The sequence below is a fragment of the Oncorhynchus mykiss genome, chromosome 21 (assembly GCF_013265735.2).
Source record: "Oncorhynchus mykiss isolate Arlee chromosome 21, USDA_OmykA_1.1, whole genome shotgun sequence".
Taxonomy (NCBI): Eukaryota; Metazoa; Chordata; class Actinopteri; order Salmoniformes; family Salmonidae; genus Oncorhynchus; species Oncorhynchus mykiss.
The window spans coordinates 59,468,387-59,486,134 of record NC_048585.1 but is presented as its reverse complement, the minus strand read 5'-3'; the positions used below and the strand labels follow the sequence as shown (position 1 = coordinate 59,486,134).

Sequence of the window (17,748 nt, the reverse complement as noted above, 5' to 3'; positions counted from 1 at the left end):
ACATATCCCAACCAGAAGCCATGGATTACAGGTAGCATCTGCACAGAGATAAAGGCTAGAGCTGCCGCTATCAAGGAACTGGACACTTATAAGAAATCCCACTATGCCCTCAGACGAACCATCAAACAGGCCAAGGGTCAATATAGGACTAAGATTTGAATCCTACTAATCCGACTCTGGCGATTGTCGGCTGTGGCAGGGCTTGCAAACTATTACGGACAACAAAGGGAAACCCAGCCGTGCGATGCCCAGTGACGCGAGCCTAACAGATAAGCTAAATGCCTTTTATGAACGCGTCGAGGCAAGCATCACTGAAGCATGCATGAGAACTGTTCCGGACGACTGTGTGATCACTGTGTGATCACGCCCTCCATAGCCGATGTGAGCAAGACCCTTCAAACAGGTCAACATTCACAAGGCTGCACAGGGCCAGACGGATTACCTGGACGTGTACTTGGAGCGAGCATGGACCAACTGGCAAGTGTCTTCACTGACATTTTTAACCTGTCCCTGACCAAATCTGTAATACCTACATGTTTCAAGCAGACCCTGGGACTAAACACCTCCCTCTGCAACTGGATCGTGGACTTCCTGACATGCCGTTCCCAGGTGGTAAGGGTAGGCAACAACACATCTGCCAAGCTGATCCTCAACACAGGGCCCCTCAGGGGTGCGTGCTTAGTCCCCTCCTGTACTCCTTGTTCACCCACGATGGAGTGGCCAAGCACAACTCCAACTCCATCATTAAGTTTGCTGACGACACAACAGTGGTGAGGCCTGATCACAGACAACGATGAGACTGCCTACAGGGAGGAGGTCAGAGACCTGGCAGTGTGGTGTCAGGACAACGTCTCTCTCAACGTGAGAGACAAAGGAGATGATTGTGGACAACAGGAAGAGGGCCGAACATGCCCCTGTTCACATCAACAGGCTGCAGTGGAGCGGGTCGAGCGCTTAAAGTTCCTTGCTGTCCACATCACCAACATACTATCATGGTGCAAACACACCAAGACAGTCGTGAAGAGGGCACGACAACACCGTTTCCCCCCTCAGGAGACTTAAAAGGTTTGGCATGGTTCCCCAGATCCAAATAGTTCTACAGCTGCACCATCGAGAGAATCCTGACCAGTTGCATCACCGCCTGGTATTTCAACTGCTTGGCATCAGACCATAAGGCGCTACGGAGGGTAGTGCCTACGGCCCAGTATATCACTGGGGCCAAGCTTCCTGCCATCCAGGACCTATATACTAGGCGGTGTCAGAGGAAGACACAAAGTGTCAAAGAATCCAGCCACCCAAGTCATAGACTGTTCTCTCTGCTACCCAATGGCAAGCAGTGTTTGGAGCACAATTTCTAAAAGGCTCCTTAACAGCATCTACCCCCAAGCCATAAGGCTGCTGAGCAATTAATAAAATGGCCACCCGGACTATTTACATTGACCCCCCCCCCCCCCCCCCCACCTAATTTGTTCTACTTGCTGCTTATTATCTATGCATAGTCACTTTACCCCTACCTACATGTACAAATTACCTCGACTAACCTGTACCACCGCACATTGACTCTGTACTGGTACCCCTGTGTATATAGCCTCCACATTGACTCGGTACTGGTACCCCCTGTGTATATAGCCTCCACATTGACTCTGTACTGGTATCCCCTGTATATAGCCTCCACATTGACTCGGTACTGGTACCCCCTCTCTATATAGCCTCCACATTGACTCGGTACTGGTACCCCCTCTGTATATAGCCTCCACATTGACTCTGTACTGGTACCCCCTCTGTATATAGCCTCCACATTGACTCTGTACCGGTACCCCCTCTGTATATAGCCTCCACATTGACTCTGTACCGGTACCCCCTCTGTATATAGCCTCCACATTGACTCTGTACCGGTACCCCCTGTATATAGCCTCCACATTGACTCGGTACTGGTATCCCCTGTATATAGCCTCCACATTGACTCGGTACTGGTACCCCCTCTGTATATAGCCTCCACATTGACTCTGTACTGGTACCCCCTCTGTATATAGCCTCCACATTGACTCTGTACCGGTACCCCCTCTGTATATAGCCTCCACATTGACTCTGTACCGGTACCCCCTGTATATAGCCTCCACATTGACTCGGTACTGGTACCCCCTGTGTATATAGCCTCCACATTGACTCTGTACTGGTACCCCCTCTGTATATAGCCTCCACATTGACTCGGTACTGGTACCCCCTCTGTATATAGCCTCCACATTGACTCGGTACTGGTACCCCCTCTGTATATAGCCTCCACATTGACTCTGTACTGGTACCCCCTCTGTATATAGCCTCCACATTGACTCTGTACCGGTACCCCCTCTGTATATAGCCTCCACATTGACTCTGTACCGGTACCCCCTGTATATAGCCTCCACATTGACTCGGTACTGGTACCCCCTCTGTATATAGCCTCCACATTGACTCTGTACCGGTACCCCCTCTGTATATAGCCTCCACATTGACTCTGTACCGGTACCCCCTGTATATAGCCTCCACATTGACTCGGTACTGGTACCCCCTGTATATAGCCTCCACATTGACTCTGTACTGGTACCCCCTGTGTATATAGCCTCCACATTGACTCTGTACCGGTACCCCCTGTATATAGCCTCCACATTGACTCGGTACTGGTACCCCCTGTATATAGCCTCCACATTGACTCTGTACCGGTACCCCCTGTATATAGCCTCCACATTGACTCGGTACTGGTACCCCCTGTGTATATAGCCTCATTACTGTTCTTTTATTGTGTTACTTTTCATTAGATCTTTTTTTACTTAAAATATTTACTAAATAAACTAAACTCCTTCTTGAACTGCAGTGTTGGTTACGAGCTTGTAAGTAAGGTTGTTCGGCGCATGTGACAAACATGATTTGACTTGACCAAAAGTGTCACATCACTAGCCTTGATGAATCATCATCATCATTGAAAATCAATAGCTATTAGTGTTAATAAGCAGGTCATTTGCTTTCAAATAGCCATTAATTATGTAAATTAGTCTGGCAATTAGGCCTGACTGATGATTCAACTTGATGATAATGAGAAGAACCTATTTCACTTTTCATATGTGCTTCAAAGGTTAATGTCTCGAACACTTTGCTGTGAGTCCTCCAGGCGAAGAAAGCAGATTAATAATGAGTAAAAGATCAACTCGATTAAAGTCATTAAAAATGAGATCTATTCAGTAGAAGCCATATTCTGCACCGAGTCTTTTGCTAAATTGTGCTGCTGAAAAAACATCAGTACATGTATCAATATTGTATCAATATGGTTAGTCATCTGTTTTAAGTGTTCAGTGAAACAGTTCTGAACTTATCTAACCCACTGTCAGCTGTCCAGTGAGTTGGCCTTGGTCGTTTCGAGCGTTTATGGTCACGTTTCTCTTCGACCGCACGACCAATGGGCTTGCCTAGAGGAAGCATGAGAGAGGTGGGGGGGGAGCAGAAAGGAGAAGAGAAAAAGTAGGGATGTAAAAAGAAATGCAAAAATAAATACAAATGACCTGCAATAAGAGGATTAACTTTCATTCCTACATCATAAACCCCCTGGTAGATACATGTAAATATGTTGGTTCTAACAATTTGATCCAGCAATTTCTGTGAGAAAATCTAAATATTCAGCACCAAAATATTATTAGACCCGAGTTGATTTTCTTGCATCTAGTTTTCATTCATTGCCTGTTCTGACACAAGATCATGAACCAACAGACCAGAGTGAGTGGGGGAATTAAATGTTCCATCTTGTGTCATTTATGTATTGGTTTGGTCTTCAATGGTATCTGACCTGAGGGTCAAACATTAGCACTCCTGAATGATACTCTGTGAACTGATGAACGAGTCCAGTCATTGTGGCTCTTACAGAAAGGTCAGAAGGTCACGTGAACCTCATGGAGTTAATACACATTCACGGAGCATGTTGTGAAAAACTGAAAAACTACCAATGGCTGAAGTGATGCCAAGGGTGCTGCCCTGCATACAAGGACACTTCATAACCAAAGGCAGCAGGATAAGTGGAAGCTTAAGTGGAAGCAAAGGCTAGTGGAACGATATCAACATCTCACTGTAAGAATGACAGAATATTACACTTTACCATTAACAGGAAAAATCTGTTTTGAAACAAACGCTACAACAGTGGTCATCGCGGATTTAATCTTCAATAAAATATATAATAATTGTCATCTATTTTATCAGCAACTCCCTAAAAACTAATCTATTTGAACTAGCTTGTTTTATAAAATCATTGTCCATTATGATTAAGTGAAGAGAGAATTAAGTCATATTACACAGATCCAAAGACTCCACAACAAGGAAGTAGTTTCAGTCCAATGAATTATACACGCTCGAACCTATTTTTAGACCAGCTGACAACTCAAGAGAAAAAGCCACTGCGCACAGTTATCGAATGACATAGATTTGATTCACTTTAAATACTCTCGTGAGCTACCGTATATTGTCTAAGATGGTACAAATGACAAATGAGGTCTTGTCAACATTTAACTGAATTGCACACAGTCCCCCTCCCTGTATTTGCGTTGTAACACATAACAGATATATTTACAATTACATTCAACTGATGGTTCGTGCCAAAGTATTACATAGAAGGCCAATATATTGTATAAAAGGCATGTTAAACAAGACGTCCCCACACAGTACAATACAAAGGCTGGTCCACCGTAATTATTTCTGCGGTAGTGGCTTATTGATTAGAAGTTTAGTCATGTCGGAGCGTGACTAAACTCAACATGTGTCACACCCTGACCATAGTTTGCTTTGTATGTTTCTATGTTTTGTTTGGTCAGGGTGTGATCTGAGTGGGCATTCTATTCTTTGTGTGTCTAGTTTGTCTGTTTCTGTGTTTGGCCTGATGTGGTTCTCAATCAGAGGAAGGTGTTAGTCATTGTCTCTGATTGGGAACCATATTTAGGTAGCCTGTTTGGTGTTGGGGTTTGTGGGTGATTGTTCCTGTCTCTGTGTTTGCACCAGATAGGGCTGTTTTGGTTTTTCACGGTTCTTGTTTTGTTAGTTTGTTCATGTGTAGTTGCTTTATTAAAGAACCATGAATAACAACCACGCTGCGTTTTGGTACGCCTCTCCTTCACCTCAAGAAAACCGTTACAACATGCAACTTACAGTATCTCTTCAACTCAGTGGATAAACACAATCCTCTCGGTGCCTGACATATTTCCTCAGGTGAAAAAATATATATTGAATGACCCTTTCAGAGATTCCCTGTGCTCTCTCTGTCCTGCAAATATCGCCGGTGAGACCGTAACACTCCCCTAGCATAGCTGTCACGTTCTGACCTGTATTTCCTTTGTTTTGTATTTATTTAGTATGGTCAGGGTGTGAGTTGGGTGGGCAGTCTATGTTTGTTTTTCTATGTTTTGGGTTATTTCTATGTTTCGGCCTAGTATGGTTCTCAATCAGAGGCAGGTGTCATTAGTCGTCTCTGATTGAGAATCATACTTAGGTAGCCTGGGTTTCACTGTGTGTTTGTGGGTGATTGTTCCCGTCTCTGTGTTTTGCACCAGATAGGGCTGTTTTGGGTTTTCACATTTCATTGTTTTGTAGTTTATTCATGTATAGTTTTCCTTTATTAAACAAACATGAATCATCACCACGCTGCGTTTTGGTCCGCCTCTACTTCACCCGAAGAGAACCGTTACAACAGCCTTCTAACAGACTGGTAAAAACATCGGTTTAATACTGGTGACCGGTATCCCGGGACTTCCCGACCAAGCTCCTTCTCGTTTCCCGAGAAAAAATAATGACGGGTGCCATGGACCAATAATATATTATTTTTTATAATAAAGCAAAAGTAAAATAAATTGCGTCGCTGACTATAATGTTTAGGCTACAAACGACCTCTCGACGGAGTTACTGAAGGCAATCTCCATCTCACATTAACAAATCTCCAAAACGAGCTTTGTTGGCACTGGCAGAGGCTCAACATATAAACTGCAGCTTTATATTACCGGTATGGTTGCAATTTTGGGAGGGGAAATTTGTAGATTTGTAGAACCCTAATATATTGCGTCAGTGTTTGGACTAAAACAATGCACGTAATAAAGCAAATAGTCATAGATGTCATTTTAATGTCCAACTAACGTTTTGCCAGTTTTATTGCAATGGACTGTTCAGTGTTCAACGACTAGCTGAATATACTGACATTTTAAGACAATATCTTGACCACATCTAAGGAAATATAATTAAAGGGAAATTATACTACCAATTTCAACTGAATTATTAACTTTCAAACTTATCAAGAGTATCAAATCAAGCCCACCATCCAGTCGTTGTCCATGTACAGTCAACAATCATGCAAAGAAAATCTACTTCCATCTAAGGCTTTAAGGCCTGAGCTTGCTATCCAGTTCATAGTGAATCATTGAAGAGCTCGGATGGACCGGGTGTCTAAGAAAAACTGGAGAGTTTGTGCAGGAGTTCAGTTATCCCACTGACATCAAAGGGGAGTGGGAGGCAGGGGGATTTATTGTACCGGCTTGATTGAAAATTCAGCTGGGACTGTGGTCCCCCTGTAATTGTCTGTCATCTACACTTAGGTTGTGTGTGACTTGTGAGAAACGAGTCCCCCGTTATCCATCTTTCTTTTGATGGGTGGGAACCCTGATACAGTTCTGATGGAGGGCAGGAAATTGGGGAGGAGAGGAAGAGTACCGTCTGGAGGAAAAAAACGTGCAATATCCCCCAGGTGCAACAAATAGAAATGTTATAAACTCCATATATAGCAAGTTCTCTATGGCCTAGTTCATAAATCAATCAACATCAAGCATGATCCATCAGAACCTAACAACGGTTCTTGAAGATCTCTAAGATAAAGAGTTCCACTTCCACTTATAGGGAGAATCTGGTATCATCATATGATCATTCAGCCAGTCTAATATGAAATTCCATAGGGTTTTATTCCAGCATCAGCATTAACTCTAGTGACTGATGTTATGGATTTGACTGCCGCTTGCTTAGTGAGTATCCTCTTCCCTTCTGATTCAGCTCACACCGAGACTAGAATCCAGGACTTTGGAGTGAGCTTACTGCGTGTTCTTGACTCCGTTACACTGAGAACAACGGTGGGTTAGTAAACAGAGTAGCTTACCCTTCTTGACTGGATCTCCTTCACATAAAGGGGAAGAAGAAATTCCGATATTCCCTCCAGTCGTATCCCTTCCCCGTTCACCTGAAGGTTTCCCATTCCGTCCTGCAAAATATACAACAAAATCACAGAACAAATAAGCAGGAGAGGAGAGGAATGCCCGTTAAACAGTTGTCCCTCTTTTTTTTTTTACTTCTATTAATGACGTTAACATTCGTAACAATGTCATGTCACACCAGCTTTCACACACAAGCCTCAACACATTACCGACGACCCTGTTTGCCAGCATTGAGTTCGTTTAAATCAAGTGCTGTACCCCAGAAGTCGTGAAAGATGAGTAATTGCCTGTTTTTTTTACTCCCGTGTGTAAATAGAAAGGAAAAAGGGGGATACCTAGTCAATTGTACAACTGAATGCCTTCATCTGAAATGTGTGTTCTGCAAGAGTCAAGCTGCTGAATGTACGTCAATGACATAGCCTGACCTGGACACAGTAAAACACCAGGCTGAGCTGCTGAATGTACGTCAATGACATAGCCTGACCTGGACACAGTAAAACACCAGGCTGAGCTGCTGAATGGACGTCAATGACATAGCCTGACCTGGACACAGTAAAACACCAGGCTGAGCTGCTGAATGTACGTCAATGACATAGCCTGACCTGGACACAGTAAAACACCAGGCTGAGCTGCTGAATGGACGTCAATGACATAGCCTGACCTGGACACAGTAAAACACCAGGCTGAGCTGCTGAATGTACGTCAATGACATAGCCTGACCTGGACACAGTAAAACACCAGGCTGAGCTGCTGAATGTACGTCAATGACATAGCCTGACCTGGACACAGTAAAACACCAGGCTGAGCTGCTGAATGCATGTCAATGACATAGCCTAACCTGGACACAGTAAAACACCAGGCTGAGCTGCTGAATGGACGTCAATGACATAGCCTGACCTGGACACAGTAAAACACCAGGCTGAGCTGCTGAATGTACGTCAATGACATAGCCTGACCTGGACACAGTAAAACACCAGGCTGAGCTGCTGAATGCATGTCAATGACATAGCCTGACCTGGACACAGTAAAACACCAGGCTGAGCTGCTGAATGCATGTCAATGACATAGCCTGACCTGGACACAGTAAAACACCAGGCTGAGCTGCTGAATGCATGTCAATGACATAGCCTGACCTGGACACAGTAAAACACCAGGCTGAGCTGCTGAATGCATGTCAATGACATAGCCTGACCTGGACACAGTAAAACACCAGGCTGAGCTGCTGAATGGACGTCAATGACATAGCCTGACCTGGACACAGTAAAACACCAGGCTGAGCTGCTGAATGGACGTCAATGACATAGCCTGACCTGGACACAGTAAAACACCAGGCTGAGCTGCTGAATGTACGTCAATGACATAGCCTGACCTGGACACAGTAAAACACCAGGCTGAGCTGCTGAATGCATGTCAATGACATAGCCTGACCTGGACACAGTAAAACACCAGGCTGTGGTGACAGCAGCACACAGGGTGAATGGGTCGAGGTAGGGGATCACGCTGAGTGACAGGGTAGAGGCAGGCTATCACGCTGAGTGACAGGGTAGAGGTAGGGGATCACACTGAGTGACAGGGTAGAGGTAGGGGATCACGCTGAGTGACAGGGTAGAGGTAGGGGATCACGCTGAGTGACAGGATAGAGGTAGGGGATCACGCTGAGTGACAGGGTAGAGGTAGGGGATCACGCTGAGTTACAGGGTAGAGGTAGGGGATCACGCTGAGTGACAGGGTAGAGGTAGGGGATCACACTGAGTGACAGGGTAGAGGTAGGGGATCACGTTGCGTGACAGGGTAGAGGTAGGGGATCACACTGAGTGACAGGGTAGAGGCAGGGGATCACACTGAGTGACAGGGTAGAGGTAGGGGATCACGCTGAGTGACAGGGTAGAGGTAGGGGATCACGTTGCGTGACAGGGTAGAGGTAGGGGATCACGTTGCGTGACAGGGTAGAGGTAGGGGATCACACTGAGTGACAGGGTAGAGGCAGGGGATCACACTGAGTGACAGGGTAGAGGTAGGGGATCACGCTGAGTGACAGGGTGTAGCAGAGGCCCTCAGCCCTCCCTCAACGGCGCCAAACAAGCCTGCGTAGATTGAACGGTGACGTGTAACTGTAGGTGTCCTTAAGAATGCATTAGTTGAGGCTACATGATGCGTTATTTTTATTTTATTTTACCTTTATTTAACCAGGCAAGTCAGTTAAGGTTGGTTGGCAGAGCTTTCAATTGAGCTTTCAATTGAGCTGGGGAAGTCTTGAGACAGAGAGTAGTCAAGACACCCACAGCACAGCTGTGATAACATACAGTGCTTTCGGGAAGTATTCAAACCCCTTTTTACACAATTTTTACTTTACAGCCTTGTTCTAAAATGTATTAAATCATTTTTTCCCTTCATCAATCTACACACAATACCCAATAATGACAAAGTGAAAATATGTTTTTAGAATTTGGGGCAAATGTATTGAAAACAAAAAAACAGATTCCTTATTTACCTTATGTATTCAGACACTTTGCTATGAGACTCGAAATTGAGCTCAAGTGCATCCTGTTTCCATTGATCATACTTGAGATGTTTCGACAACTTGATTGATTGGACATGATTTGGAAAGGCACACACCTGTCTATATAAGGTCTCACAGTTGACAGTGCATGTCAGATCAAAAACCAAGCCATGAGGTCCAAGGAATTGTCCTTAGAGCTCCGAGACAGGATTGTGTCGAGGCACAGATCTGGGGAAGGGTACCAAAACATTTCTGCAGCATTGAAGGTCCCCAAGAACACAGTGACCTCCATCCTTCTTAAATGCAAGAAGTTTGGAACCACCAAGACTCCTCCTAGAGCTGGCTTCCAGGCCAAACTGAGCAATCGGGGGAGAAGGCTTTGGTCAGGGAGGTGACCAAACACCGGAGGGTCACTCTGACAGAGCTATGGAGTTCCTCTGTAGAGATGGGAAAACCTTCCAGAAGGACAACCATCTCTGCAACACTCTACCAATTAGGCCTTTATCGCAGAGTGGCCAGACGGAAGTCCACTACTCAGTAAAATGCACATGACAGCACGCTTGGGAGTCTGCCAAATGGCTCCTAAAGAAACAAGATTATCTGGTCTGATGAAACCCAGATTGATCTCTTTGGCCTGAATGCCAAGCATGGTGGTGGCAGCATCATGCTGTGGGGATGTTTTTCAGCGGCAGGGACTGGGAGACTAATCAGGATCAAGGGAAAGATGAACGGAGCAAAGTACTGAAAGATCCTTGATGAAAACCTACTCCAGAGCGATCAGGACCTCAGACTGGGGCGAAGGTTCACCTTCCAACAACGACCCTAAGTACACAGCCAAGACAATGCAGGAGTAGCTTCGGGACAAGTCTCTGAATATCCTTGAGTGGCCCAGCGAAAGCCTGGACTTGAACCCAATCTAACATCTCTGGAGAGACTTGAAAATAGCTGTCCAGCAACGCTCCAAATCCAGCCTGACAGAGATTGAGAGGATCTGCAGAGAAGAATTGGAGAAACTCCCCAAATACAGGTGTGTCAAGCTTGTAGCGTCATACTCAAGAAGACACAAGGCTGTAATCATTGCCAAAAGTGTTTCAACAAAGGACTGAGAAAAGGGTCTAAAGACTAATTGAAATGTGATTTTTCATTTTTTTTTTATATAAATTATCAAACATTTCTAAAAACCCATTTTGCTATGTCATTATGGGGTATTGTGTGTAGATTGATGAGTGAAAAAATGATTAAATCAATTTTAGAATAAGGCTATAACCTAACAAAAGGTGGAAAAAGTCAAGGGGCACTGTAGGTAACTGCCAAAACAAAGGAAACACTTGAGTAAATGACATAAATTGATTGGGAGTCGAGGATAAAGACGGTCCCGGGTGACAGATCCGTCACAGTACGATGCTCTCTTCAGGTTTTTTTTTTAACAAAATGGTTGATTGCATACATTGTCCCTGAATCGCTTTCAAAATTCTGCACTATACAGCTATAAACCTTTTCCCGTTTTGTGTCTTTCCAGTGATATTCTTTGTAGAAGACTTTAGACAATCTGGCGTGAATGCAATTCTTTTCACCAGAGCCAATTCAGCTATTGTTTTAATCTTAATTACATACGTATGTATGTGTGTTATCTTGCAAAACTTCTATTGTACTTATGAATCAAGTATATCTTAACACAGAACATTAATGTTAAATCAATAATTCAATCAAATCTATCCATCTGTCTCTTTAATTTACATTCATTCACCTCATCCATGTAGCACCATCCAAATGTATTTTAGTGGACAAATCCCGCATTAGTATAATAGAGTATGAGCAGGCCTGTGCAAACTGGTTCACAATATACAGTAGGCTACTGTAAAACATTATACAATAGGCTACTATAAAACATTATACAAAAGTTATTGTAAAACATTATACAGTAGGCTACTGTAAAACATTATACAATAGGCTACTATAAAACATTATACATTAAGCTACTGTAAAACATTATATAATAGGCTACTGTAAAACATTATACAAAGGTTATTGTAAAACATTGTACAGTAGGCTACTGTAAAACATTATACAATAGGCTACTATAAAACATTATACATTAAGCTACTGTAAAACAATATACAATAGGTTACTGTAAAACAATATACAAAAGTTATTGTAAAACATTATACAGTAGGCTACTGTAAAACGTTATACGGTAGGCTACCCACCACAGTGAAATGCATGACCTTTACTATCCACACAGTTAAGGCCAGGTTGACCATCATTATGACCAGCAACAGCGAGAGGAAAAAGTAGAGGAATCTCTTCCTCCACCCATAGAGTCCCACGGTGTCGACAGCGTCGCACCTGGGCTGCTGAAGATGGCCCGACTGGGCCTCCAGTACGTACTGTTCCTCAGTCATCTGGAACACAATCAGAGAGAGAGGGGCATCTGAGCATTAGATGCCATGCTAAACATTTTATTTTTGAATGACATACACTACCGTTCAAAAGTTTGGGGTCACTTAGAAATGTCCTTGTTTTCTATGAAAACATACGTGAAATGAGTTGCAAAATGAGTTGGAAATATAGTCTAAATTTTGCCAAGGTTATAAATAACGATTTTTAATTGAAATAATAATTGTGTCCTTCAAACTTTGCTTTCATCAAAGAACCCTCCATTTGCAGCAATTACAGCCTTGCAGACCTTTGGCATTCTAGTTGTCAATTTGTTGAGGTAATCTGAAGAGATTTCACCCATGATTCCTGAAGCACCTCCCACAAATTGGATTGGCTTGATGGGCACTTCTTACGTACCATACGGTCAAGCTGCTCCCACAACAGCTCAATAGTGTTGAGATCCGGTGACTGTGCTGGCCACTCCATTATAGACAGAACACCATTTGACTGCTTCTTCCCTAAGTAGTTATTACATAGTTTGGAGCTGGGCTTTGGGTCATTGTCCTGTTGTAGGAGGAAATTGGCTTCAATTAAGTGCCGTCCACAGGGTATGGCATGGCGTTGCAAAATGGAGTGATAGCCTTCTGTCACGGATCCCTCCGGAATTGTGACATTGTGCACACCTGGCCCCCATTCCCACTGATTGTATTTGTATAAATGTGCCCTTTGTTTCACCATTGGGCTGTCAATTATTGTTACAATGTCCGTTGGTGCGTGTGAATACCTGTAACGTGTGTTTTGGCTTTAGTGCCATTGTGGATTGCGCAGATGATTACGGGTCTCGTCCCATGTGTTAATCATTGTGTGCGTGTCTTATTTAGTCGAGGTACTCCTCGCTCTTTTGTTTGGGTTACTACCCTGTGTTTTGTTACGTGTTTGTTTGGTCTTCGTCCCCGTGTCTTTACACGGCACGCCGTAATTTGGGCTTAATAAAAATAACTATTACGCATTCCTGTGCCTGTCTCCCGAATCATTCATACCAACGTGACACCTTCCTTCGTCAAGATCCCTTTTACCCTGTACAAATCTCCCACTGCGTCTCACGAATGTCCTTCTTTGTGATCCGAACACCTCAAAATTAGATTAGTCTGTCTATAACACTTTTGTTCAATCTTCCTCTGTCCTCTGTCTGTGTTCTTTTGCCCATCTTAATATTTTATTTTTATTGACCAGTCTGAGATATGGCTTTTTCTTTGGCAACTCTGCCTAGAAGGCCAACAGCCCGGAGTGGCCTCTTCACTGTTGACGTTGAGACTGGTGTTTTGCGGGTACTATTTAATGAAGCTGCCAGTTGAGGACTTGTGAGGCATCTGTTTCTCAAACTAGACACTCTAATGTACTTGTCCTCTTGCTCAGTTGTGCACCGGGGCCTACCAACTCCTCTTTCTATTCTGGTTAGAGGCAGTTTGCGTTGTTCTATGAAGGGAGTAGTACACAGCATTGTACGAGATCTTCAGTTTCTTGAAAAGTTCTTGCATGAGGTAGCCTTCATTTCTGAGAACAAGAATAGACTGACGAGTTTCAGAAGAAAGGTCTTTGTTTCGGGCATATGTCTCACCAATGGAAGTTGGGGCTTTGCAGTGAATACAAATGAACCATATCATTGGACTAGAAAGGTCAGTGAGTCTAATTACGCCGCTGATACACTTCACGGAAGATAACTACGAGAGATGAGTGTGAGTGCACCTGAGACCTAGAGGGACAGGCCTTTTGAGTCACACTAAATACCTTCGGTGATTAGATATATAAGACGCTGTAATGTATAGTATTTTGCTCTCAAAACATTTATCCATCAAAATAAATGTATAAAACAAACATTTTACTTAGTCTTGCTTGTTCATTATCATAAATAGTGTACGCATTGCGTAGAGGATAAAAAAAACACACATTCTGTTTGTTAGGAGAATGTCTTTGGCTTGATCAAAATACTTAGATACTAGCAGAATAAAATCCTTTAACAGTAGTGGAATTTAAAGGCCCTCAGAGGTACGGAAACAGTTCACAGTATATCTAAAAAAATATAAAAAAATTGTAAAGTTCTCTCTTTAATCCGACGTGTCACAGCAGGACAACTCCATAGTCTATTTTCAAACCTCTGTTGCTAGGGGAAATGACTCTTCTGCCCCTCTAATTTCTATGGCAACCCACTGTTCCCAAAACGCTGGTAGCTAGATGCTGCAATTTCTTTGCAGAGTTGAATGCATACATTACCCTAGCACGTCATGCATGCTAAAGTTCGGGCATTCACAGAGCAAATGGAATAGAGCACAGCAGGCAGTGGTGGTGCTTTGTCAATCTGTAGACATGTAGAACATGACCCATGGAGTATGAGCCAATAGCACCTATGTTCTACTACGGGCACAAGTGGTTTCTTTCGAGACAACCCTTTACGGAACTGTGAGGATGAAGATTTGCACAAATCGTTCCTCGTATGAAGTCAGGACAGCATCGTTCCCTGTAGGAAGTCAGGACAGCATTGTTCCCTGTATGAAGTCAAGACAGCATCGTTCCCTGTATGAAGTCAAGACAGCATCGTTCCTCGTATGAAGTCAAGACAGCATCATTCCCTGTATGAAGTCAGGACAGCATCGTTCCCTGTATGAAGTCAGAACAGCATTGTTCCCTGTATGAAGTCAAGACAGCATCGTTCCCTGTATGAAGTCAGGACAGCATCGTTCCCTGTATGAAGTCAGAACAGCATTGTTCCCTGTATGAAGTCAAGACAGCATCGTTCCCTGTATGAAGTCAAGACAGCATCGTTCCCTGTATGAAATCAGGGCAGCATTGTTCCCTGTATGAAGTCAGAACAGCATTGTTCCCTGTATGAAGTCGGAACAGCATCGCTCCCTGTATGAAGTTAAGACAGCATTTTGCAGTGTTTTTCTACAGCAATTTCACAACCTCAATGTTTGGCACACTGTAGATGAGGGTATTGAGGTCAAGGTAGAAAATGATTAACATTGAAATATGATGAGTAACTTTCTCTTGCTTTACTTCCCTATCAATCCCTTCAGTCAACGTTTACCAAGGTAACTTGGTGCTGGTTTTGCTTCAGGACGGGGGCTGTGGTGCCCTCCCAGCATTGAGAACATACATTGCAGCCAAGCGAACCAAGCAAATTATTACCCAGCAGTCATTCTACCTCCGTCGGCACAGCTCATCTCCACCAATTAGCGGTGAGAGTGATAGCGTACACACTGTTTTGAATCAAACAGCGACGTGCTGCAAAAGGGGCAGCAAAACGCAGCCGATAAACATTCAATGAAAGAAAATTAGACGCTATTAATGCCTGCTGATATTAATCAGCAGAATCACATCCTGCATGCTCTCTCTCTCTGTGATGCCACGGGCGTCCCACTACAGCTCCTGCATGCTCTCTCTCTCTCTCTCCATGATGCCGCGGGCGTCCCACTACAGCTCCTGCATGCTCTCTCTCTCTCTCCATGATGCCGCGGGCATCCCACTACAGCTCCTGCATGCTCTCTCTCTCTGTGATGCCACGGGCGTCCCACTACAGCTCCTGCATGCTCTCTCTCTCTCTCCATGATGCCACGGGTGTCTCAATCCATCTCCTGCATGCTCTCTCTCTCTGTGATGCCGCGGGTGTCTCAATCCATCTCTTGCATGCTCTCTCTCTCTCTCCATGATGCCACGGGTGTCTCAATCCATCTCCTGCATGCTCTCTCTCTCTCTGTGATGCCACGGGTGTCTCAATCCATCTCCTGCATGCTCTCTCTCCATGATGCCGCGGGTGTCTCAATCCATCTCCTGCATGCTCTCTCTCTCTGTGATGTCGCGGGTGTCTCAATCCATCTCTTGCATGCTCTCTCTCTCTGTGATGCCGCGGGTGTCTCAATCCATCTTCTGCATGCTCTCTCTCTCTGTGATGCCGCGAGTGTCTCAATCCATCTCCTGCATGCTCTCTCTTTCTCTCCATGATGCCACGGGCGTCCCACTACAGCTCCTGCATGCTCTCTCTCTCTCCATGATGCCGCGGGTGTCTCAATCCATCTCCTACATGCTCTCTCTCTCTCCATGATGCCGCGGGAGTCTCAATCCATCTCCTGCATGCTCTCTCTCTCTCTCTCCATGATGCCGCGGGCGTCCCACTACACCTCCTCCGCCAGAGGTAAGAAAACATTGGAGAAGTAGTTAGACGTAAAAAAGCAATACCCCAAAATGTTGACTTGGACTGGTCCTAAATCTATGACTGCCCAAGTTCTTTCAGCAAAAGGCAACAGTTATTCAATTGAATGAAACAATATGGACGCCAGGAAATCAGCTCCAAGTGATTAAAAGGCTCCATCACAGTTGAAATAGACAATAAAGTGAGATATTGCTGCTTTGAACTGTGACTTTTTTGTTCTCTGTGCCCTTTCCCTGTCTACAGACGGCTGTCCATTTCCTGTTTACAGACGGCTGTCCGTTTCCTGTTTACAGACGGCTGTCCTTTTCCTTTCTACAGATGGCTGTCCCTTTCCTGTCTACAGATGGCTGTCCATTTCCTGTTTACAGACGGCTGTCCATTTCCTGTCTACAGACGGCTGTCCTTTTCCTGTCTACAGTTGGCTGTCCATTTCCTGTCTTCAGACGGATGTCCTTTCCCTTTCTACAGATGGCTGTCCATTTCCTGTCTACAGATGGCAGTCCATTTCCTGTTTACAGACGGCTGTCCTTTTCCTGTATACAGATGGCTGTCCATTTCCTGTCTACAGACGGCTGTCCATTTCCTGTTTACAGACGGCTGTCCATTTCCTGTCTACAGACGGCTGTCCTTTTTCTGTCTACAGTTGGCTGTCCATTTCCTGTCTTCAGACGGATGTCCTTTCCCTTTCTACAGATGGCTGTCCATTTCCTGTCTACAGATAGCTGTCCATTTCCTGTCTACAGATGGCTGTCCATTTCCTGTCTACAGATAGCTGTCCATTTCCTGTCTACAGATAGCTGTCCATTTCCTGTTTACAGACGGCTGTCCATTTCCTGTTTACAGACGGCTGTCCATTTCCTGTTTACAGACGGCTGTCCATTTCCTGTCTACAGACAGCTGTGCACTTTTACCAGCTTGTTTTTTTTTAAGAGAAAGCACTCCAATAAGTTCACTGCTAGTGCTAGGAACTTAGCAATAATAAGTTCAATAAGTTCACTGCTAGTGCTAGGAACTTAGCAATAATAAGTTCAATAAGTTCACTGCTAGTGCTAGGAACTTAGCAATAATAAGTTCAATAAGTTCACTGCTAGTGCTAGGAACTTAGCAATAATAAGTTCAATAAGTTCACTGCTAGTGCTAGGAACTTAGCAATAATAAGTTCAATAAGTTCACTGCTAGTGCTAGGAACTGTTATAATAGTGTTATGATCAACAGCTCAAATAAAGTGTTTTTCATTTGCTTAATTATTTTCAGATTCAAATTGACACTTCATGATAGGCTGGTGATGTAAAGCCCACAACATTGTCCCTGCTTTAATTAGGAACTTTGTGGAATTTGGCGCCAACAGCACACAGACAGCCAGCGTAGATGTTGTTGAGGAGGTTAAGAGATTCATTTGTTTCCCCTCTCAGGCTTTTACGGAAGTGAAAATCGAAAGAAACGACAAAGTGCTGATGTAAACA

At 44.1% G+C, this 17,748-nt stretch overlaps 1 protein-coding gene across 1 annotated transcript in view; it reads right to left on the bottom strand.

The window, feature by feature from the left end:
* Positions 1–17,748, bottom strand: part of LOC110500769 (zeta-sarcoglycan-like) — a 50,911-nt gene that overhangs the window by 28,369 nt on the left and 4,794 nt on the right. The window contains exons 2-4 of the mRNA XM_021578301.2: positions 11,907–12,101; positions 7,145–7,246; positions 3,353–3,440 (exon numbers count right to left, since the gene is read on the bottom strand). Coding sequence (XP_021433976.2) covers positions 3,353–3,440; positions 7,145–7,246; positions 11,907–12,101 — 385 coding nt within the window. The remainder of the gene's footprint in view (positions 1–3,352; positions 3,441–7,144; positions 7,247–11,906; positions 12,102–17,748) is intronic.